This window comes from Rhodamnia argentea, chromosome 10 (genome assembly GCF_020921035.1).
Source record: "Rhodamnia argentea isolate NSW1041297 chromosome 10, ASM2092103v1, whole genome shotgun sequence".
Classification (NCBI taxonomy): domain Eukaryota; kingdom Viridiplantae; phylum Streptophyta; class Magnoliopsida; order Myrtales; family Myrtaceae; genus Rhodamnia; species Rhodamnia argentea.
Genome location: NC_063159.1, coordinates 22,401,479 through 22,424,701, shown reverse-complemented (window position 1 = coordinate 22,424,701; position 23,223 = coordinate 22,401,479). Strand labels below are relative to the sequence as shown.

Genomic DNA, 23,223 nt, shown 5'->3' with positions numbered 1-23,223 from the left:
GTCATTTTGAAAGGGTCGGGGGTTGAGAACATCCAAAATAGGTTTGGCCAGTTGATTGTAGCCATTTCCTATTTTTTGGGGTTTTTTTTTATTTTTTTTCGAATTTTTTTTATTTTTTAATATCTTTTATTCAGAAAATATTGATTTGGGCTGGGCTTCTAAGCCCAACCCTTCTAAAGCCACGAGCCAAGAAAGAAACCTAAAGCCCAAATAAAATCTAAAACAAGAAAGGCCCACTTTTGTATTTTTTAGTGACTTTAAGAGAGGCCCAATTTGACTTAAATCTAGACCTAGCCTACTTTCTTTGTATTCTCTCCTCCATTGGCCCAATCGGAAAATTCAATGTGTAGCCCAATTTGGAAAAGCAAGTCCATCAGACACAATACCAAAACTAACATAGGACCCAGTTTTTTTTTCCAATTTCGAAAAGCAGTCCATGAGGAAAATTTTATAGAATAGTAGTAATGCTTACAATGCTATACGGAGCTGAATGTTGGCCAGCACAGAGGCAACATAAGAATAAAATGAGAGTGACGGAAATGAAGATGTTAAGGTGGATGTGTGGTCATATAAGGATGGATAAGATAAGAAATGAAAATATTCGACGAAAAGTTGGAGTAGTACCGGTGGCAAAAAAGATGAGAGAACATAGATTGAGATGGTTTGGACATATTTTTCGAAGATCCCTAGATGCTCCGGTAAGAACCGAAGTTTGTTATCGATAACATGACATGAAAAAAGGAAAATGTTGGTCGAAACTTACTTGGGGGAAAGTAATAAAACAAGATTTAATGAAATGAGAAATATATTGATGTACGGTTTGTCTTAGGATTGAGTGGAGGAAAGCTATTAGCATTGTGAATGGGTACAATTCCTATGTTCCGGATTATCCTTTTTAGTCCGTTTTTCCTATATATATTTATATATTTATATATATTTATATTTTTCTATAATTATTTCTTTTCCCTCAATCGGTTTTCCTTCTATTTTATTTATTTTTGGGTTCATTGACCGCCGACCCCAACTAGTTTGGGATAAAGGTGATGTCGATGTTGTATTTATATTTTTTTTACTCTTTTCTTTATTTTATTCTTTTCTTTTATCTAAAGTTACTTTTCCCGGTGCTTCTCCTCCGTGGCTCTTCTCCTTCCCCAACCTTAATGTAACAGCTCCCAACGACGCGGCCAGCCACCGACTCCGACGCCAATCACCAGGCCGATGACCCCGACGCCAACTCGATCCAGCCTTCTCCCCCACGGCGTCATCTCTGTCCGAGCCTCTTCGGGACTCGCTCTTTTCCGGTCGCGTCGGCTGACACTGAGCCATCGCCGATCACCTCAAACGACGACGCGACGCTAGCGGCCACTATTGGCAAACGCCACCACTACGCCATAACAACGATCCGACACATGCGAAGATATCTCGGATGCAATGAAAACGAAGGTCTGAACTCAAGCAAGTTCAGTTCAGACCACAGCAGGAGGGGGGCTTCGGCTTACCCGTTTGAAGAAACGTGGTCTGTTAGGGGTCGCTAAACGAGCCAAGGAAGGGCGAGCTCCGCACACCCTTCAGTTCACCGAGCTATTGACAGAAAGTCCCTCTAGTTCTCCTTCGGATACAGCTGCGACGCAAGATGAGGACGTCGGGCGAGGCATTACTGACCTTGAGATTCGCCGGGCGGCAAAGCCAAAGTCAAATGACCGCGACTCCTATCAATGTTGGCTCTGGCTCGTACTTTCTTTGCGTTCCTTTTTCATGGTCTGGTTTTCTCCGAGAATTTCTTTCTGGTTTCTTCTCTTCTCCACGCTGGGGAGCTCAGTTCTCTCTTCGCCCAGACCTCTCTGAGAACCTCCACTCACTGTTCTCTCTCTCTCTCTTTTTTTTTTTTTTTGTTTCTCTCGTCACCAAGAATGAGGAAGACGATGTTGACCCGTCCTCCCCCACGAGCTCCTCTTTTGTGCTCTTGCTCGTTCTTTCTCCCGCGCCTTCTTTTTGTGTGCGATCCTTTCAACCTCTCGGTCTACCTCTTTTTCGTCCGAGAACCCAACCCGCGCCTGCTCTCCTGCTCTCTTTTGCTTTTTTAAAGCCGATTGACGCTCCACCTATAGCTGTCTTCTTTTGTCTCTTCTGTGCTCAGGAGATCACCCAAGAGCAGATAGGGATCTCTGGTGCAGCATCGGGGGAGGAAGATGTCCAGCTTGACTGAGCTCCTTTTGTACTTTTCCCTGAAGCACCTGCACCCGTGGGAAAGGAGGGGAGAAAACCGCCACTTTTGGCTTCAGTCCTTTTCTTGGGGAAATTTTCAAAAAATGGCCTCTTTATTTTCTCAAATAAGAATATGAAGTAGACGTTGTTTCAAATAAAGGTCCCAAAGCACTCTCATTATCTCAAAGAAAAACCTAAAATGCACATTACTTCAAATAAAGGCCTGAGGTAACTATATTAGTCTAAAAAAAAAAGCTTGAGTTACTTTAGTTAGAGGCGCCAATGACCCCGACGGGTGGTGGGGCGGCGGCCACAAGCGAGAGGTCACTCCTCCAACCTATTTTCTTTTTCTTCTTTTTTTACTTTATATTTTTTTATTGTTTGTTTTAATTTAATTTAACAAAAAATTAGGTTAAATTTATATTTCTACAAAAATGTCCTTGATCGGCCGAAAATTTAGCCGACCGGCCGGTGAGGTCAAACCCTTATTTGAAACAACCATAGCCACTTCTGGCCCTTCTTTGAAAAATAAGGGAAATTTTCAAAAAAGAGACCGAAGTGGTCTCGTTTTTTCAAATAAAGGCTTAGAGTGAACATCGTTTCAAATAAAATCCTAAATTGCTCAAATCATTTCAAATAGGGGCCTAGTTGAAGGACATTTTTGTCTTTTAATCTTTTGGCCTCTTCTTTTCTATTTTTCCTTTTTCTCCTCCCCTCCCCTCCCGTTCATCATCTCCTCCGGCCGCCGCCGCAGGGTTGCTCATCGCGCCGCCCCTCCCATCGCCATGTACTGTGTTTGCCCGTCCACCGATCGCATCTACACCGGCTCTAAGACGCCGAGCTCCACCGACGTGGCCCGGTACACCTCCTAGAGCCGGAAGTCGGACCCATCCGTCTCCAACGCATTTGCACGCGAGAACATGAGTGGTGCCAAGCTCGTCAAGTCGTAGCACGACACCAAGGCCGGCTTCAAGATGTCCCTCGGTGTCCGCATCGGTGTCGGCAAGTGATTTTTGGGTTCATTTGCTTGGGGACCCAGAGCTTGGGGTCGTCGTAGCCGAAGAGGAACTTACTCTGGAGGATTAAGAGGATCTTGTAGCCGAGCTTGTCGGTGTCGATGCTCGGCACTTCTAGCATCTCCATTGAGTTATTGTTATTGGTCACCATCGGAACACCTCGTTTTTACGGTTTCTTTATCGCCGGTCCACAAAATCTCTTCACCATTCGGAAACACCCCGACAAAATCCCTCCGCAAGTCCGGCCCAAAGCCCGTTTCCAATCAATCCATTCGTCGCGAGGGAAAGAAATGAAGGAACGACCCACCCCTATGTCTCTCTCTCTCTCTCTCTCTCTCTCTCTCTCTCTCTCTCTCTCTCCCGCTGAGTGCGTCAGTAGATGGAAGACGAAGACGACCATGCATTTAAGTCATAAGAGACGATGAACAGGAGGGGAGGGGAGGAGAAAAATAGAAAAGAAAAGGTCAGAATATCAAAAGACAAAAATGTCCTTCAGCTAAGCCATTATTTGAAATGATTTGAGCACTTCAGACCCTTATTTGAAACGATGTTCACTCTAGGCTCTTATTTGAGAAAACGAGGCAACTTTAGGCCCTCTTTTGAAATTTTCCCGGGAAAATAATGGCACTTCATACCCTTCTTTGAAACAAAGTCTACTTCGCACCCTTATTTGAGAAAAATAATGACACTTAAGACCTTTTTTGAAATTTTTTCCCTGTTCTTATGAGCTTCTGCTGTTTCTTTTTCCTTTTTTCTTTTTTTTTTCTCCCTAAGACCAGCCGAGAGAACAAACCCCCAACTAGAGGTGGCCAAATGGACCCGTGGGCCCAGAACCGCCGGTTCCAACCCGATTTTATTATAAAAAAAAAAAGGAAGTAGGTTGGATGAAAAGAGCAATTGGGCCTTGGAACCGGCGGTTCCGGTTCCACCTTTTTTTGGAACCGGAACCGGCGGTTCCGTCGAACCGGCCACCACTACCCCCAACTCCTTTTCCCAGCCGTGTCCTTTTTAGGCCAGTTCATATTTTTTGTCTCGACATGCCTAGAGTAGGTTTTTTAGGGATTATCTATGAAAACTCATAGTAAAAATTAGGTCAAAAATTCGAAATGTGCCCAAAACGTGGCATTAATTCAACCAACGTGAAATCAAGGTCTCTTGATCAAATGCCACAATTCACTTGAAGTAGGAAAAAACTATTGGAAAAAAGTTCAATTTTTTTGCTCGATTAAGGCATGAAAATCGGTGATTTAGAAAAACTAAAACCCAAATCGACCTTTTGAGAATTAAAGTGGCTAAAATGAAATTAAGTTAAAATAAAATTATTAAATATTTTTCCTAATTTTTTTGGGCACAAATGCTATTTTTTTCTATTTTTGGGGTATTTCGAATTAAATAAATATTAAAATTCAGAAAATTTTGGAAAAAATTTTCTTTGTTCAAAATTAGTTCCTAAGGCTGGGCCAAGGCTTTCAAAGTTGATTTTGTAATTTTATATTTTTTATATGTTTTTTAAATTTTTTTAATTAATTTTTAAAAAATAAAATGATCAAGAATCAGGTGCGAACACCAAACAATTACAATTTTCTTCGATTTACGAAAATCAGGACGATCAATCGATGGATTCTAGTCACCCACAGTCCATTGAATCTAGATTAGCATGTAGAATTAACATCCAAGGACGTTTGCCTTGCCATGCAATCGAAATACTCCATCGACATACCCATTTTTCAAAGTTGCCGTTTCGCGCAAGATCGAACGATAATTAGACCATCTAGTGGTAAGGCTATTTCTCTAGTTAAGTTACACTGGTGGAATTCAGGTTGTCACAACTTAAGCCTAAACTTTCTCTTTTTAGAAATATTTTTGTATGGCAGCGTAGGGATAAGGTTCGCCCCTAACATCAAGTGTTAAATATTTTTGCAGATGAGAAGTAGTCTTTACTAACATTTGTTTTACATAGTGGTGATGAGAATGAAAGTCTCAATTTGATATTGAAGCTGTGCTTGCTTTATAAATCGTTATGCCGGACTCTATATGCTTTAGCACTACATTTTTTGCACACCCATCATGCCGTGGCACCTGGACTGCCATTAGGAAAATATCTAGGATGGTGTTTAGAAGGATACAATCTTAACCGTGAGACTGTGAAATAAAGGTTGCCTTTCCCAACCCCAAACTTTCTTTATTGGTGTCAAAAGTGTGTATCTTTGTCGCAAGACATAGTGACTATAAGATAACATTTTGACTAAGTCGAAGTTAAGAGGACCCGATCTTCATACGCAAGGCTACGACTAGTCAGATCATCCCCTTGGCCCCATTTGTCAAGCCTTTCGTTTGGCGTCAAACCTCACATTGTCATTTGCATGTCTTTGAGATCGTTGTCATCTTTCGATGCTCAAGTACGTTTCCTACACTCTTCTCTTTGCTACTTACCTCGTTGTGTTGTTAATTTCATCGGTCCATGACAAGTGAGTCAATGGCCATACCATTTGATAAAAAGAATCTAAACCGATAGTTTCAAAGTTCATAAGTTCAATGTTTCATAAACGAACTATCTTTTCACAACTAATAAAGCAAGCATTCGACCAATGTCATGGATCGGTCTTTTCAAGTTGTTATACTTGCTACTCCGTTTTCTTAGTTAAAGGGACACTCTACAGATAATCGCCTCCACATGAAATGCAAAGTCCAAGACTTGATAGATGTAAAGATGTTCTCATTCCGCAACATACAACCCAACGTCCAGTAGAATCCAATGCTCAGTCCAGCAGATTTGATTGCTTTTCTAGGATTTGAATTGCTACTTTGGCTTTGATTATTTAGGACTTGATTGGTTTCTAGGACTGCCCTTTCCAAATAATGTAGTTCACTTATTTCCATTTAACAAAATGCAACTCATTAAAAATAGAGTTAATACAACAAAAAATCTCAAATTTGTGCACATGTGACAAATTTACCCCAAACTATTTTTTTAACTACAAAAAACTCCAAACCGATAGACTTATGACAGATTTACCCCAAACTGGTACATTTGTAACATATTTACTCTCCATTAGTTTTCGTGAAATCTAACCGTTAAAATGTTAAGTTGTCCGATACGTGGCAATTAACAGGTGTACCAGCTTGGGGTTTTCACCCTCTATTTGGCAAAGGTGTGTCGGTTTGGAATTTTTCGTGGCATTGACCTAATTTAAAGAAGGGTACATTTGTCACAAGTATACCATTTTCGGATTTTTTGTGGTCAAAAAAATTATTTTTGGATAAATTTATCACATGTGTACCAATTTAAAGTTTTTGGTGGTCAAAAAAATAGTTTTGAGTAAATTTGTCACAACCGTACCAATTTAGGATTTTCGTAGTTAAAAAATAATTTTGGATAAATTTGTCACAGATATATCCATTTGGGATTTTTCATTGATTACCCATTAAAAATATTATATTTTGAGGATATGTTGAAGTACACCAAACTGGCCTCTTGCTGAAATCCTACTAATAGGTAAAAGGGAAACAACTCCGAAGGCTGGGTTTCTTCATGTTTCCTAAAAAAAATTTCGAAAGTTTTTGAAGGGATTTATCGAAACCGAATCAGACGATCACACAGAGAATCAAGAAAAATTGGAATGACGCACGAGATTACACAAGTTCACCTCAAAATTAGGGCTACGTCCTACAAAGAGATTTTACTATATTTTTCAGTTTACAGCCAATTCTTGCTTACATAATGATAAAACCGAGCAAAATATATATGCCCCAAAAACGGGCTAAAAACCTAAAACCTCTTAATTCCAACCATACGGGCTAGCTTAAATAAAAGCTCAAACCCCCGTCGGGAGGCGCCGCCCCCGAACCCCCACCCGCTGATCGGGCGGCGGGACACCCGTGTCGGGGGCGTTGCTCCCGAACCCCCGCATCCCGCGCGCAGGGGTTACATGTCGTTGGGTAACACTTCGGTTTCCCTAAGCTCACGTGGGCGTACCCGATGTGAGAAACAAGGGTCCCCGAAGTATTCACCAACTCCAACAGTTTTTTCAAATTTCCCGAATCTCAGTTTGCATTTATTTTTGTATTGCGTAGTATCCTATTCATGCACATTCGCTTGCGCAGGGGCAAGAGCAAAAACAGAGAAATCGAAGATAGACTTCAAGTCCCGACTGATCATTCATGTGTCCTCTCCCTTGGCAATCTATGGACATCCATTTCTAATAACGTCCCTCCGAGTTTAAATTCCGGAGATATAGCACTTTTTGCAAATAGCAATTCTCTAAATGAATGATCAAAACTACGTTTCTCATGTTTTAATGACATTTTGTAGCATTATAGATTATCCATTCTGAACTTACAAACTTTTTCGCGCTTAAACCGATAAGAGCTTGATGAGTTAGGTAGCAGCAAGCGGTTCATGTTTTATGAAGAGATTGAGAGGTAATATGCTCTGATACTTTCTGATCATAATATCTCGTAATCACCTTTTCGAAATTTAGTTTGTATGATGATATGGGATTCTTACTTGAAATCTCATGTGACTAATTAGTAAATAGTGTAAGTAGAAGCTAGAGCCATGTTAAATTCCATTGTTTTGCTCTTGCTAATTCTATTCAGTATTTCCTGTTGAACTCTCTCTGATACTACGTGAGCATGTGCTTTTGATATTAGAGATATGTTCATACTATGGATATTGGGTTAAGAACAGTACAACTGTCATAACTTGCGTACAACACTTATTTGAGTACCATAACTTTTTTTTTTCGATCACTTGAATAGCAATTTTTTTTTTTAAACCGTACACTTGAGTGCCACCGACAATTTATGTAGCCAGAAAGTCCTATGTGTCATTAATATGTTATAAATAGGCTAACCTGTCTCGCCGGAATAGTCCAATCAGAAAAAACTAAATGAAACGACGTTGTTTTAGTTCAATTCGTAAAAGTTAATAAAAAACCAAAAGAAGTTATCTCCCTGCTGTGGCGGCAAAACAGTTTCTTTGGGATTTCAACAATTTCTCATTGCTGTGGCAGCAAAAGAAGATGAGTCGGCAAAACAGAGTGGAAAGAGCAGATTTGTCCTAGACCCAACATTTTCCTTGCGATTCCTCTAAATCAAGCGCAACTCCTTGCATCGCGGTGTCATATTCTCTGCTTATCTCAAGATCGAACCTCTCTATTGCTCAAGCTTATTGCAAAAGCACCCCTTTCTAGAATTTATTAGGGTTTTCTTATGAAATGAATCTGGGAAAGAAAGGGGCAAAGCTACGTCGTTTTTACCCTTTCTTGTCACGCCAAATGAAGATTATCTAAGTTTGACTTAAATTTAAAGCCACGTGGGTAAAAATTAAATTTAAAATGTCACATAGGATGATTCGCCAGAATGGACACTCAAATGAACGAATTTTCATCGATTTGGCTCTCAAGTGATTAAAAAAAAAAAGTTATAACTCTCAAGTGAACGTCATACGAAAGTTATGGCACTTGTGCTGTCCTTATATCCCTATCGAATGGGCTATGTGGGGATGCTACCCTTTCCTCGCTCGTATCCGAACCCCCCGGATCTAAATATTTAGCTTTTTGCACACCAATTGACCTCTCATTGATTAGTTGGTATCCTTTTAACACCTAGCAATTTAGGTTTCCAGTCGACCTAATAAAAGATTGGCGGCAACTCAAGAATGGCTTAAGAATTGAATTTCTGTAAGGCACCCCTCCTACCAAAGAAAGTGAAGACTCCAGGTGATAGACTATGCCACACATTTTCGAAATTGCATTGTTGTTTTCATTTTCGATTTTGATCTTCGATCAAAGGCAAAAGTTGTTTTTTTCAAAAATCCCAGATCGCAAGGTGGAAAATGCAAGGCGCAACATGCTCCTCATTAAAATATATACAAAATTGTCTATTAACAACATAAAACTAGTTTTAATAGGCCCATGCTAAGATGCCACTCGAAACTGACACTCAAATTACCATTATACGAAATTATGATGATTTGTAGAGAATTAATTACATGTAATCCTTACTAATACAGGTAGAACATATACTGTCGGTATCACAGAGCAAAGTATAGAAATTTTTTTTAAAAAAAAGTGCGTTTTCCATCAATGTAAATAATAAATTAAATATAAAAAGATTCGTCATGTATAACTTGGACAACATTTTATACATTTTTTTTTTTGGGGTTAGAATGCAACATTTTATATTTGACAAGTAAAGTTCCATATCAATATGTATGGTCTACAATACTTTTGAAATTGGCATGTTGAGCTCCTTATGGGTAAAGAATAATGCGTTTTTCAAAAGGCTTGCGCTATTTCCACCATCTAATTGGCTCCTGACTCCCATATCACATTACATTGACCATATCATCCATTGTGCGTCCCATTCTTAATATAAGATTATTTTTTTTACTTTTTTTTCTTCTTTCTTTTTTAATTTTACTAAAAGAAAGACTTACCCATGTCCCTTCCCAATAACTTTTTTTTTTCACCGGGCCACATTTTCCATACACGTTATATTTTAACATTTCCTTCATGTTTGTCTTTTTCTGAACGTATTCCCCATTATTATATTCCAAGCAAGCACTAATCATATACTAGAGTAAAGAAATGTTAGTTTTATTTGTAAATTATTTACTTGATTTCCTTAGATTATTCTTATGGTCGCGACTTTTTCAACTTTGATTTTTGGATCAAATTTAAGAGAATCTCATGAAAAATGAAATATTATAGTTGATGTATGAATTATATAGAATGTACTCAGATTATCATCTTACTTGTGCTTAAGTTATATTTTCAATAATAGTTTCATAGTACAAAAAATAAAGAAATATACAAGTGATTAATAGAATAATTAGCTTTTCTTGTCAAAAATGCAATAATTAGTTAGGTATCTACCAAATAAACAGTTTTTTGGAAAAGGGATACCCCGTTTTTGTTTCAAATGGAGAAAGAAAAGGCAAAAGGGAAAAAAAAAGCAAGCATTAGTTTTAAATCTGGAGTACACCTCACGAAGAAAAATGGTAAGAAATAATCTTAAATCAAGAGTGTGACCCGCAATAAACAAAGGCAGTCAATTTGATGTCAAAAGAGGTGTCATGAGCCAATAGGAAATGAAAATAGCGTGAGCCTTTTTCAATTGCATATTTAATGGGTGTAATGATTGATCATTGGCTGCTTGGTTGGCCCAAGGTCGAAGCCCAAAATGGCCCTAGCTGGACATTAAAGGTGCACATGATAACACTTCTGAAAATGGATTTCTGCTCCAAAAGCACTTATGGAGCAGAAATCCGTTTAATAATTTAACTTCTGAAACAGAAATCCATTTGGTAAAAATATTTATTTTTTAAACAAATTTCTACTTCTGAAGTTAATTTTTCTCCAGTTCGAGAAGTTAAAAAAAGTTACTTATCAACTCAAAAAGTGCTTATCGCCTCATCCTCTTTCCATTATGCCATCATCCTCTTTTTGACCCCGCCCGCCTCTGCTGCCACCCGCCATTGACCATAGCCTGCCACCGCCAATCGCCACCCGCGATCACCGTCAACGCCAACCATTGCCCGTTGCCGCCCCCATCGCTAACCACCACCTATCGCAGCCGACCACTTTTTGTGACCACTGTTGCCAACCGACAACCGCCACCCGTCGCTGACCAACACCCCCACCGCCCACCGTTGCCCCTTGCCGCCACCAACCGCCGACCACCGCCCCGTCCCCCTCCGCCAACCACCATTGCGACCACTGTCTCTAAGTCGCCATCTCCGACCATCGAAGTAAAAAGTAAATAATAATTTTATTATTTTTTAAAAGTAAATAATATTTTTAATAATAAAAAATATTTTTTAAGAAATTTAAAAAGTTCAAAAATAAGGTTTTAAAAATTTTTGGGCTACCAATAATAATTTTTCATAGATAATTTCAGAAGTAGAAATTTTCAACCAAACGAATTTCTCTAATCGAAATCAACTTTTAGAGCAAGCAGTAGAAAAATTAACTTTTGCTTCTGAGTATAAGTAGACAAATCAACTTATGGCCAGAAGTTAATTTCTAAAGCAGAAGTGTTGCCATACGTGCCCTAAATGCCTCGGCTCCACTAGAATATGCTCAACAATTTTCTCTCTGTGGTATTTTTATTTGCGAGTAGGTTTACGTAATAAATTAGCCTGATCATGTGTCAGCCAAAACCCTCCTATGATCCCCACTAGGGGTGAACAAATAACTGAACCGACCGATTTTGGACGGTTACCGGACCAGTTCCTAAATTTTGGAGCCTATGAATATTAGTCGGGTTCTCGATTCTAAGTATGGGCTCTCCATCTGGACCACCCAGACAGGATCGATTTGTCTTTTTGTAAGACTTTTCATTAGTTGTTTGAGTTGAATTTCTAGCAACTCCAATGGAAAACTAATGTTGAGATCATATATACTTATTGTTGTTTTGTTTTCATGGGGTTAGAACTTAGAACGGTTTTTTGTGGATAAATGTTGAACTTCTAAGTTGGAGCTGGCTGGTGGATCCTTCGTAGACTTGGTTCTAGATTCAAAACTTGAGAAGTTGATTTTCCATCCATAAGTATATGATCTCGTCAGCAAAGTGAAAAGTAAGGAAATCTCTCCACATGAGATAGCAAACACTTAAACACGAGTTGTCCAGAAGTTTGTTCACGACATAACTAAAATGGAGCAACCTCAAGTTGTTATATATCATTTAGAACAAAAAAAAACTTTATATTGGGTGCTTGGATAAATAGGCCGGACTGCCTACTTAGGCCAGATCAAACCCACCCAAGCCCAATCGTATTATAAAAGAAGTATAATGATTTATTGTTTTATACCTTCAACAGATCCAAATAAGGATTTTCGGGTCCGATTTCGGGTACGGCCCGCTAATGTGGAACACCCTCAAAGTGTCGGTAGGGCATCTCTCTCTCTCTCTCTCTCTCTCTCTCTCTCTCTCTCTCTCTCTCTCTATATATATATATATATATATATATATATATATATATATATATATTAAAATTTGTTCGAAGTCCCATTGCAATTATTGGATTGGTAAGCCTAATCTATCTCAAAGACAACCTAATTCTTTGAATTACTCATTTGAGCTAAGAGTACAAGAACCTTTGCTTTCCAAAGTTGTCTTTTCATGTGAAACGTTCTATGTCTTCCTCTAAAAGGACAAAAGGGGAAAAAAAAGGGAAGAGAGGAGGGGGGGGGAGGAAACTATGCAAATTATGATGGAAGCAAATTTGATAAGTTCAAAGAAACCTCATAATTGGCCAGCCATTCTTGAAAGCAATGTCTTGTGGATTCTAGTATGTGAAAACTAGGGGACAATTACCAAAAAAAAAAAAAAATCTAAACCTATTTGATGGATTGATGACAAGGACTACATTGGCAAATCATCAAAAGATTTAGGATTAAAGTAGTCAAATCGAAAAGTTTAGGACTAAATTGCATCCGTGTAATGAGTATAAATTTTTTTAGTAATTTTTCCCCGAAAACTAGAGGCCTGAAGGGAGCTGTTAAGATGCCAACGTGTGGTGCCTCCATCGTGCGACATGTGTCTATAAGTGAATATGTTCATTGTAACGCAACATTAAATGCAATGAATCTCTTGAACTTATCTATAAAGTCCCTGACCCTATGCCAATTTTTAAATATCACAATGAAGGCCATGTCCAGTATGTATAGACTTATAAACACAATTATGTCGGTATACATTTGATTGATTGAGCTCGGACGATGGGTACTTCGGTACCGTCACTAAGTTGAATAAGCTACACGTATAAAATTTTTCCCTATCATAATATAAGTGAATCGTCCGGATGCATTAGAAAGAGCGTATGACCTCATAAATCCAATGGACATGCAATAGGGGACTTGATCTCATTCATGAAGTACATTCTGTCTCATAAATTTAGATAAATTGCATTGATAATTTTATCGGCTCACGAATTGAATCGTATTTTCCCCTTTCATATAAACTAATCAGACCTAGAGCAAATCCCAAGTATATGCTTTGCAATAAATTATTGTTTTTTTTTTTTTTTTGTAATATAAGTGTAGTTTTGACTTTGCATAGTAGAGTATGTTAATCAAATGTGGAAAGGATATTTGTTGGGTCTATTGGAAGGATAAGATTAAAATTTATATGGTTTTGTCCAACTCTGTAGCCGTGGTACCTTTGGATTTTGGTGGACGACAGACTAAATATCACCTTATAGAATATCCAGGCAATATTTAAATGTTTATCTAGACATTATTAAATGTAGTAATTAGCTGAACACGTTTGCATGGATTATGCGAGCCCCGCTGGTTGTCTTCTTCCTTACAGGTTTCCGATGACATTGGACTTTATTGATCGAATAATGGAGGTTAATAAAGCCAAAAGCTTTAAGATGTAAGAGAGAGAAAGGCATCCAAGAGGTCACAATGACACCGGATGATGCTTTCCTTAATGATAATATTGTAAATATCGATCTGACAGCATATTTTCGAGAAAAAAAAAATAGAGCATGCACCGTCATTATCAGTGTAAAGAAAAGTTTACACAAGCGATTTCGTTCATTCTCAATTTAGAGATTGTTTGAATATGTCTTTTTCGATGCACTTTCCCTTGAAGCGATGCACCGAATCTCATTGCTTAGATCATCTCAGCAAAGTATTAGGCTTTTGACTTCATTTAAAAGTTGAGGCAATGTTAAAAAAAGGAGATGCAGAAAATGCTCTCTCCAAACACTTTGAGAGCATGCTCCAAACTCCACAGCATTTATTTTCTTTGTGCCAAAACATACCCAAATCAAATAATTTTTTAAATAATGACCGAGAAATCAAACTTCTCCTATATAAATTTACCCAAAAAAAAGGGTATCGATGATTTGACAAATATAATAAAAATCAATCTAAATTTCTTGTGAGTGCCTTGATTTGTCGGCCAATAAGGGTCCCATTTTCTCATTTTCCTTGACCTAGGTATTTCTTGCTCTGGCCGACAAAACAGTGTCACTATACCAGTACAAATATACATTGATCATGCTGATTTTGATTTCAACTATTACTTTTTCTTCTTTTTGGTCCAAGAACAGAGCCATAAGAGTTGGGTTGCAGGGTGAAAGAGACCTACCTTGAGCACATAGCCAATGAATGTGAATTGGACCTAAAAGTCAGAAATTTATGAGGGTGGGATCGACCCATGTAGTAAATGTACGTATGTCCTAAAATTCAGGGATCATGTTTTCTTGTTGTTCTCTCTTTTTGACCTTTTGCCCAAATGATGTGTGTGATTGCACTTGGGGATGGTAGGTCTTGAAATTTATTGGTTCCTGTAAAATGTGTCATCGCATAGGTTGTGGCTAGGGAACAAGCATAGTAAGGCCTATATCATCAAACTTATCAGATCTGGAGCAAACTCGGTGTAAGGCTCGTTAGGGCACCAGAAGTTTCCTCTTCTGGCAACCTTCTGATCGGTCAAAAGTCAAAGTTTTGCATGGCATCAGATCCAATGTAGATGAGGCAAAATCTTGGGCAATTGAATTTATAAATTGCCTATTCAAGAAATTATTGCCAAAATGGGTGCCCTAAATTTTATATGCATGTTCAAAACTCATAATCATTCTAATTGAATCTTAAATCTTTTAGCCGATGCGAAAAATTTCGGGCGAATACTTCGGTAATTATAATATAGAGGATAAAAATGAACTGTTTACACCTTTTTAAAGAAAATTTTGACTTGACTTTACATGATAAAATGTTGAGAACTCAACCACACTCCTTCCGTGGAATTCAAAACTTTTAGAGAATTTTTTCCTAGGGTGAGCAATTTCTGGTTCCTTCCACGTTATCCTTAGAACTTAAAACCTACTTGTTAAAACCACTTTCACATTTTTTTTTCAACTTGAAACCTACCTTATATATCTTGGAATCTGCAACCTACCATGTTATAGGTTTCAAGGTTGGTTCTAGAGCCTACCCAGGTTATACATATATTTCTAATTAAATAATTACAGGCAATTATCACCTATTATGACTATTATTTATTTCTACAATCCACTAACCATAACTTATATCTAGAATATAACAAAATAAAGTTCTCGGACATGGATATTATTGAAAATGGAAACGCAGACTCATAGTTTCATATTACACACTTATCATTAGACGTCATGGAATATAGCAGTATTGCGCGAAGACATTAAATAAGAAAAACACAAAGACTGGAACTTACTCGTCCGAACCGGTTTCTCAATTTTTGAAATTTGAAATCTATGTTGTATATTTTAGAACCTGAAACCTATCATGTTTTCACCGATTTGATTCTTCGACTCTCAATTCCTTGAAAATGATGATCACTCCTATTTTTCCCATGTCACAAAAGTCATTCTAAAGGTCACATCTTTAATTACTCGTTTTCCCTTTCATGTCTTTCATGGAGGAATCACACGTTATCTTTTCAGTGGAAAAAAGAATCAGTACCTCAGTGGAAATTACAGGTTCTAAGGAAGTCTTAATCGGTCTACATCGCATGGCTTTAGATTTCTTAAAAAAATATTATATCTTTCTTTTTCTTTTTTTCAGTAGTGTATAAACAATATTAAAGTCCTCGTGTTGAGATCCGCACCATAAAATTATTGAGGTCATGATTACTTATCTTTCCTTAAATTGAATTGGTTGTGGTCATCTCGCGATCTTGCCGCCTTGTGATTATGGCAGTGCATGCTTCGACGAAGCCCTCTAATTGACAGGCCACCATCTAAAATTATTGCCCATCAAAGGGCTCATTATCTGACAATTTTTAGTGTAGATTTTTATGGTTTCGAGACACGGAAAGTCGACTATCCACAACGTAAGATCTGACATGGAGAGCTTTACCCTACTTCGCAACATCGTTGGATGTAAACTCAATGACATGACCTCGGTCACTGTCATTGCACTGGCACAGTAGTAAACATGAGAAATGGACTTTAACGTTTTATCACACAGTCCTTATTTAGATATTCTGACAATTAACTTCGGGAAAGAAATGCTCTCTATATGTAACTGGGCACCTCCTGAAGAAAGAGCCTTTGGACACGCCTTTATTTAATTCCTTATTTTAGGAATGAAGGGTTGTCTAGTGTGCCGACAAGAGTCTAGGCGAATTTGATTGATTTGTGTGTATCGGTGCATAGAAGGAAATCGACCCCATAATCTATTCTTGAAGTGTGATTTCTACACTGTTGTCTTTATCGTGACGACAGTTTTGATCATACGAATTATTCGTTACTTTCAAAGTGTATGAGGATTGAATCCAAAGATTCATTAGAATTTGAAGAACTCTTTTCTTGAATGAAAAAAGATCTTAGATTACAACATAACATTCTTTAGTACTTAGTTGAGCTTACCTCTAAAGCAGGGTGTAATTGTTTTTGTCAAAAACAATTTTTTACTTTCCTGCAAAATATAGATAAATTTCAAAATGTTTACACAAAAATTATCATGGAAGTTTCAAATTTTCTATTTTAAAGAAGTCAAATTGCATGCGCTACAATTTTTAAGTTAAATAAAAAGGTTAATATCACGGAAAACCCCATATTGATACACATGTGATAAATTTTTCTCAAATTATTTTTTTGACTACCAAAAAATTCCAAACTGGTATACCTGTGATAAATTTATCCTATTTTAATTTTCGTTAAAACTAACTGTCAAATTGCTAAGTTGGATGGTATATGACGGTTTACGGGTGTACCTATTTGAAATTTTTATCCTTGGTTTCTCACAAGTTTATCAATTTGAGATTTTTGTGGTATTAATTCAACTTAACAGATGGTAAATTGTTTGGGATTTTTCTTGGCCAAAAAAATAAGTTTATGGTAAATTTATCTCAAAAGTGCCGGTTTAGGGTTCTTAATGGTCAAAAAAATATTTTGAGGTAAATTTATCACATGTATACTAGTTTAGGGTATTCGTGATAAAAAAATTATTTAGAATAAATTTATCACAAATATATCAGTTTGAGATTTTCTATGGTATTAACTCTAAATATAAAAATCAATTCAAACATGAGTCAAGTTATGAAGACCGAGGGTTTGTTTGCCTTTGAAGTGACTTATATTCAATGATTTTTACTTTTTAACGATTACGTGCAGTTATACAGTAACTTTTACTTTTTAATAATCCAGATTCAACTTTTAATTAATAGAGAGGACATCTTTTCTTAAAAGGTCATTTGAGATTATGTGAAATTCTTTTTCATAGTTTTGTAGAATTAGAATAGGTTTTGATTTTGACGTTACCTCTTTTCCCCTTAGAAATGGGATAAATTGGGCCTTAAGTAATTGTCATTTTAACTGTTAGTAATAGGGAGAATTTTCCAAAAAATGCTAAATATATTACAATTTTATCAATTCAATCTTAAATCTTTTAATTATGCCGATTGAGTCCTAAAAATTTTCACATTTTATCAATTAAGTCAATTTGGCCAATCTTCATCGAAAACCCCTAACGTGGATGTCGACTGTTCTACATGGCACGGTCGGTGCTCACGTGGATAATTTTTATTAATATTTTAATATTTTTTTTCCTTTTTATCTTCTATTTTTTATTTTCCTTTATTTTTTTCTTCTTCTTCTTTTTTCTTTTTATCTTCATTTCTACCCTCCGTCAACAATCGACGGGCCCGATGATGTCTAGCGGAGGTTGCTAGCCTCCAGCAAGGACGATCGGGCCTAGGCTAGCAAGGACCGCCCTAGTTGGATCGGGTAGGGGCCAGTTGAGGGCGACCCTTACCTACAAGGGCGGCCTCGCCACGGGCCAACGATCTCCGCCACCCATCACTGAAATATTTTCGGCCAACATGTGTCAAGTAGACTCAATTAGCAAAACGAAAAAAGATTTATGACTCAATTGATAAAATTAAAAAGTTTGAATTGACTAAATTGAAATAGATTTAAAAAAATTTGGGCAATTTTCTCGTTAGTAATAAAAACCAGGCGAACTTCTGCCACCCCACTTGAGAAATCTTCTAAATGTCAAAACTTAAACATAGTTGAGCGCGAAAAACAAAAGTGTGAAGCTTAGGGTTTAGATGACGATCATGCCCCAATGACTGCAAAGTGCATGGTAATCTGCATGGCCTCCGCGCAATTAATCAAATCTTTATTGAACATAAGCCTCTCTCGTCAGGACACTAACCCCCCAAAAAAAAAACTAATAAACGACAACCTAAGCTCACACGCATCAAACTTGCAATCATATCATGTGCGGGACCCACTCAGGATCCATCTTGTCCCTCCTTTTACCGTCCACTGCCAAGAACCGAACTGACACAGAAAATGAAATGGGGAAAAAGAAAGGACTTCCCAATGGGCTGAGTTGATAATGTGAATAGTGCTCTACTTCATAAAAAAAGTTTTAGGTATGTCAATAATGTTTTACCATTTTGCTCCGGCTCACAAGTAGAGATTTTCTAATTCCAGCAGGCCGGTGGGAAGGTGACGACGAGATGCTGCTTGAACTTTCTAATTTCGAGCTGACGGATGAGTTGTTGTAGCTTAAGGTGAATATTTCGTAGCAGATGTGAAATCATTATAACTTCATAGAAAAGATACTCTTTCCGACCAAGAAAAAAAAAAATAATCGGTGAAGTTATTTCTTTTGCATTAAAGGCCGAGACAGAAGGGCATGTAGATATAATGGAGGGGGGGATAAAGAAGTACTACTGGCTTCGTCCCTGCACGGGCTCCAAATTATTGTGGGCAGTGAGTGAAATTGAGATTCGAAGCATCAAAAAGTGAAATGAACAGCCAAAGATTTACCACCAAAAAGAAAAAGAAGAAGAGCACATTTAAGACACATTCATCTGCCCACAACGCACAGCACATCTCTCCCCATCTCCTTTTCCTAGCTTTCCAGCCATGCAAAGCAAGAGTTTCAACAGGTTCCTCTCTTTAAAGGCAAGAAAACACAAGTAGTTGTAACACACAAGACTTCTCATGCATCCCCACATCTACACATTACACATTGCCCACGCCAGCTTTGTAACTTCGTAACGAGGGTGGCTCCCTCTGCGTTTTGTGGTTACGAAACATTGAGAGGTTATTGTAATTTGAGGCTAATGACATCTATCTCCCAAAGAAGTGGGTTGTAAACATAGAGAATTATTTTATGTCGACCCAAGACAAACGACCCTCAATCCCCCTTAATTCCTACAAAATTATTTTTTTATTTCCTGATAGAAGAGAAATATCAGAAAATCTTAGCTTCCAGCTTTCCGTTAAGCCTTTCAAGACTACCCAGTCCGAAAGTGGACTCATTTATCCGGAATGTATAGATGATCTTTGTTCCTGACCATGGTTAATTGCTTAATAAAGGAAGTGAGGGACCCACTAATCTTCTTATTTATATCAACTGTACCACCCTACTGTCTCTCCTACTCTCTCTCCCACACACACACACTCTCTCTCTCTCTCTCTCATTTAAGCGCCCACGGGCAAATAACACACGTCCAGTCAAGCTCTCTTGCATTATTGTTGGCCTTCTTGAGAAGAAGAAGAAGAAGAAGCAGCAGCAGAAAGGAGAAAGGAGACGATGGCTCTGCTCCATCTCTCGCTGCTCGCGGTGTTTCTGATGCTGCCCATATGCCCAGGCAATGCCCAGTGGCCGCCGTCGCCGGGGTACTGGCCGAGCTCGCGGTTCAGGTCCATGAGCTTCTACCAGGGGTTCAAGAACCTCTGGGGCGCTCAGCACCAGAGGGTTGACCAGAGCGCGTTGACCATCTGGCTTGACAGCACCTCAGGTCCTCCTCAGGATAGGGAATCAACAGAAGTTCACTTCGTTCCTGCATATTGGGTCTTGTCGGTGCTGATTTAGTTGTTCAGAGTCTTGCGTTTGATTTACTTGGACTGATGAATTGGATGTAGGAAGCGGGTTCAAGTCGGTCAAGCCGTTCCGGTCCGGGTACTTCGGCGCGTCCATCAAGCTCCAACCGGGTTACACCGCCGGGGTCATAACTTCATTCTATGTGAGGAACATGATGAACAGAGGCTATCGAAACATATTGCATTTGGGTAGATGGGTACATAGTGCTGGGATGAATTCATACATTTGTCTCTTCAATCTCCTGCAAGACCATTTTTTTTTTAAAACCCGATTGAACCTATTTCGGCAGACCGAGGACATGAACATAATTTGACGTTGAACAATTAGTCGTTCAATCTGTGGGGAGCTTAAAATCCGTAGGAGTCTAGGCAAATAAAATGCCAGCTTCCGAAATTGACATCGTATATCGTCGCTAAATCTAGAAACATACTAGATAGGTTAACATTGTGCCTAAAAAATCTAGTGTGAACCCAACATAAATGGGAGTCAAAGTCGTAAATGGAAATACTATTTATGTTAATTTCTTTTCTCTTTTTTTTTTGTCGTGAAGCTTATGACCGACATTTTTATTTTCCTGGTGAGAAAGAGAATTAATCAAATTGGGGTGCGAAAATGAAAAATGGCAGCTTTCGAACGGCGAGGCTCATCCGGGGTTTCACGATGAGGTGGACATAGAGTTCCTGGGAACCACGTTCGGGAAGCCCTACACATTGCAGACCAATGTGTACATCCGAGGGAGCGGCGACGGCAAGATCATCGGCAGAGAGATGAAATTCCATCTCTGGTTCGATCCCACCAAAGACTTCCATCACTACGCCATCCTTTGGAGACCCAACGAGCTCATGTAAGTCGAATCGTTCCTTTCTTTTTTACATCATCTAATTGCTCGTTACGACTCGCGCGCGGTCGTGATCGGAAAACCCGACACCGGTCGTATGAGCGGGATCGGTTTCTTCCGCGCGGCGGCAAGTGTCGGGAGATCAATCGATCCGAGGTTTCGATGTACCCGACTTGTGTTTTTCGGAGAAGCTATGGGTGTCTGTTACAATTAGGACTTTGTCACTCCATCTATTTTGTTCCGTAGTGATCTCACCGACTGGAGAAGTATAGTAAATATGGAGGCGAGGGTTGTTTACTTGGTTTCGAGCACCTTTGAACGTTAGGAAAGCTGATGATGCGGCAGGGGAAATGGAGACACTATTAGCACGAGGATAGACAGGGACGTGATCTTAATATTTTCAGATTGTGGGGGACCAAACATGTAAAAGTAAATTTTGATACGGACTCTTTAGCTACACGTACAATAGGAAGAATGCTATTTCCATGTAGATTGCGAAATGTATCAACCCTTTTTTGTTTCTTATTCCTTTGCTCGCGAATTTTCAGATTCCTCGTGGACGATATACCCATAAGGAGGTACCCGAGGAAGAGCACGGCGACCTTCCCGATGAGGCCGATGTGGCTGTATGGGTCCATATGGGACGCCTCATCGTGGGCCACGGAGGACGGCAAGTACAAGGCCGACTACCGGTACCAGCCCTTCATCGCGCGGTACGCCAATTTCAAGGCCAGCGGCTGCTCTGCCTACTCACCAGCTTGGTGCCGCCCCGTCTCCGCCTCGCCCTACCGCTCAGGCGGCCTCACCGGGCAGCAGTACCGCACGATGAGATGGGTGCAAGCTCACCACATGGTCTATGACTACTGCCGAGACTCGACAAGGGACCATTCGCTCACGCCCGAGTGCTGGGGTTGAGAAAGGAGGATTCGTTCCCCACCAAGATTCTAACAAAAGCCATAAAGCTCAAGCACAGAGCCAATTCATATGATTTCACTCTTCACATGTGTCGATTTCTATTGGGATTTTGGAATTTTCTTTTTCTTTTTCTTTTTCTTTTTTTCATTTGAGGTCAAGAGGAGGGGTGTCTTGAGATGTGTTTCCCCCACCTTGCTACGAAGACATTTTGAGCAAGGGGGTTTGTTGAGACTCAAGCGTCCAAGGCTCCCAAATCGAAGGGCCAAAAAAAAAAAAAAAAGGTGTGAACAAGAAATTGTGTGAATATTGATAATAAGATTTTTCTTTCGGCTCGAGGTACTTTTGGAACGATTTGATAACTTCAGGCTCTTATTTGAAATAAGATCTACTTCAAATTTTTATTTTAAAAAAAAATAAAGAATGATACTTCAGATTCTTATTTGAAATTTTCTATGAGATTTTTTCTTTTTGTTCGAGATCCTTTTGGGAGTACATTATTGGTCGGATGGATACTAAAGATTTGGAAAGGGATTGAGGGGACGTGGGGGAAGGGAGCAAAGAGAGAATAAAAAGAGGAGGGACAAGAGATGATGATAGGAGAGATGCCAAAAGGAGAGAGTGATGGGAGTCATGGGGTTGTTGAGTGTTGAGAGCCTTTCGCTTGTCATTTCCACATAAAGCAAAAGCCCTTTCATGTTTTGCATTTTCCTTCTCGGTTCATTGAGCGCGAAATCGACATTATATTCTCATTGGGTAAGATTGGCGAGCTAAATGAAAAGTTCCATACTCATATGTAGTCCAAGGAAAATTACCTTCTTGAGACTCCTTAAACATATCTGTGCCGATCTCTTCGATTTCTCCGAGAAGAGATAAATCTTCAATTCTCATGAAAGAAATCCCTTTTGATATTGAGGTATACACTTATTTAGCATACAATCCCCCTAGCCCTCCGTCATGTTTAAGCGAGGACATGCACTCTCCAAGGTCTAAAGGTGGAAAAAATTTATATCTGTTCTGCATACTTGAGGGTTCAACTCATATGCACAATCAAATGAGGCGGGGCCTACATCTAAGGGTTTATATATAGTTAGTGTAACGATTTGGTCCAATGAGGGCGGGAAGTGGACACCGGGGCTAAAGCGTCTGGACAAAGAGCGGTTGTTGGCAAGCTTCTACGATGGCGAATGGGGCAAGAATGAATCGAACTGTGCACCGAATATAGAAAGAGCGATCCTAAGATATATATATATATATGTAAAAAATGAAATTTTTCATAGAGGCGCCTTTTGATATAACGATAAGTTTTAATTTGAAACTCTAAAGTTAAGCGTGCTCGGATTAAAGTATTACCAAGAGACGTAACCTCCTAAGAGAGTGCATGATTGTACGCCAAAAGATAAAATCG

The 23,223-nt window shown here is 38.8% G+C and overlaps 1 protein-coding gene across 1 annotated transcript; it reads left to right on the top strand.

Annotated features, from left to right (window-relative positions):
- The first annotated feature begins 19,628 nt into the window (after positions 1 to 19,628).
- Positions 19,629 to 22,157, top strand: LOC115735166 (probable xyloglucan endotransglucosylase/hydrolase protein 32). The gene is made up of 4 exons (XM_030666279.2): positions 19,629 to 19,982; positions 20,107 to 20,207; positions 20,692 to 20,909; positions 21,452 to 22,157. Exons 1-4 carry the CDS (start codon positions 19,775 to 19,777, stop codon positions 21,816 to 21,818), a joined length of 894 nt encoding a protein of 297 aa, XP_030522139.1. The 5' UTR covers positions 19,629 to 19,774; the 3' UTR covers positions 21,819 to 22,157.
- The last annotated feature ends 1,066 nt before the right edge of the window (positions 22,158 to 23,223 follow it).

Excerpts from the sequence above, each read along its gene's own strand:
- LOC115735166 (XM_030666279.2), top strand. The coding sequence starts at position 19,775 with ATGGCTCTGCTCCATCTCTCGCTGCTCGCGGTGTTTCTGATGCTGCCC. Across the intron at positions 19,983-20,106 it reads CTGGCTTGACAGCACCTCAG|GAAGCGGGTTCAAGTCGGTC; the intron begins GTCCTCCTCAGG and ends AATTGGATGTAG. Across the intron at positions 20,910-21,451 it reads TGGAGACCCAACGAGCTCAT|ATTCCTCGTGGACGATATAC; the intron begins GTAAGTCGAATC and ends GCGAATTTTCAG.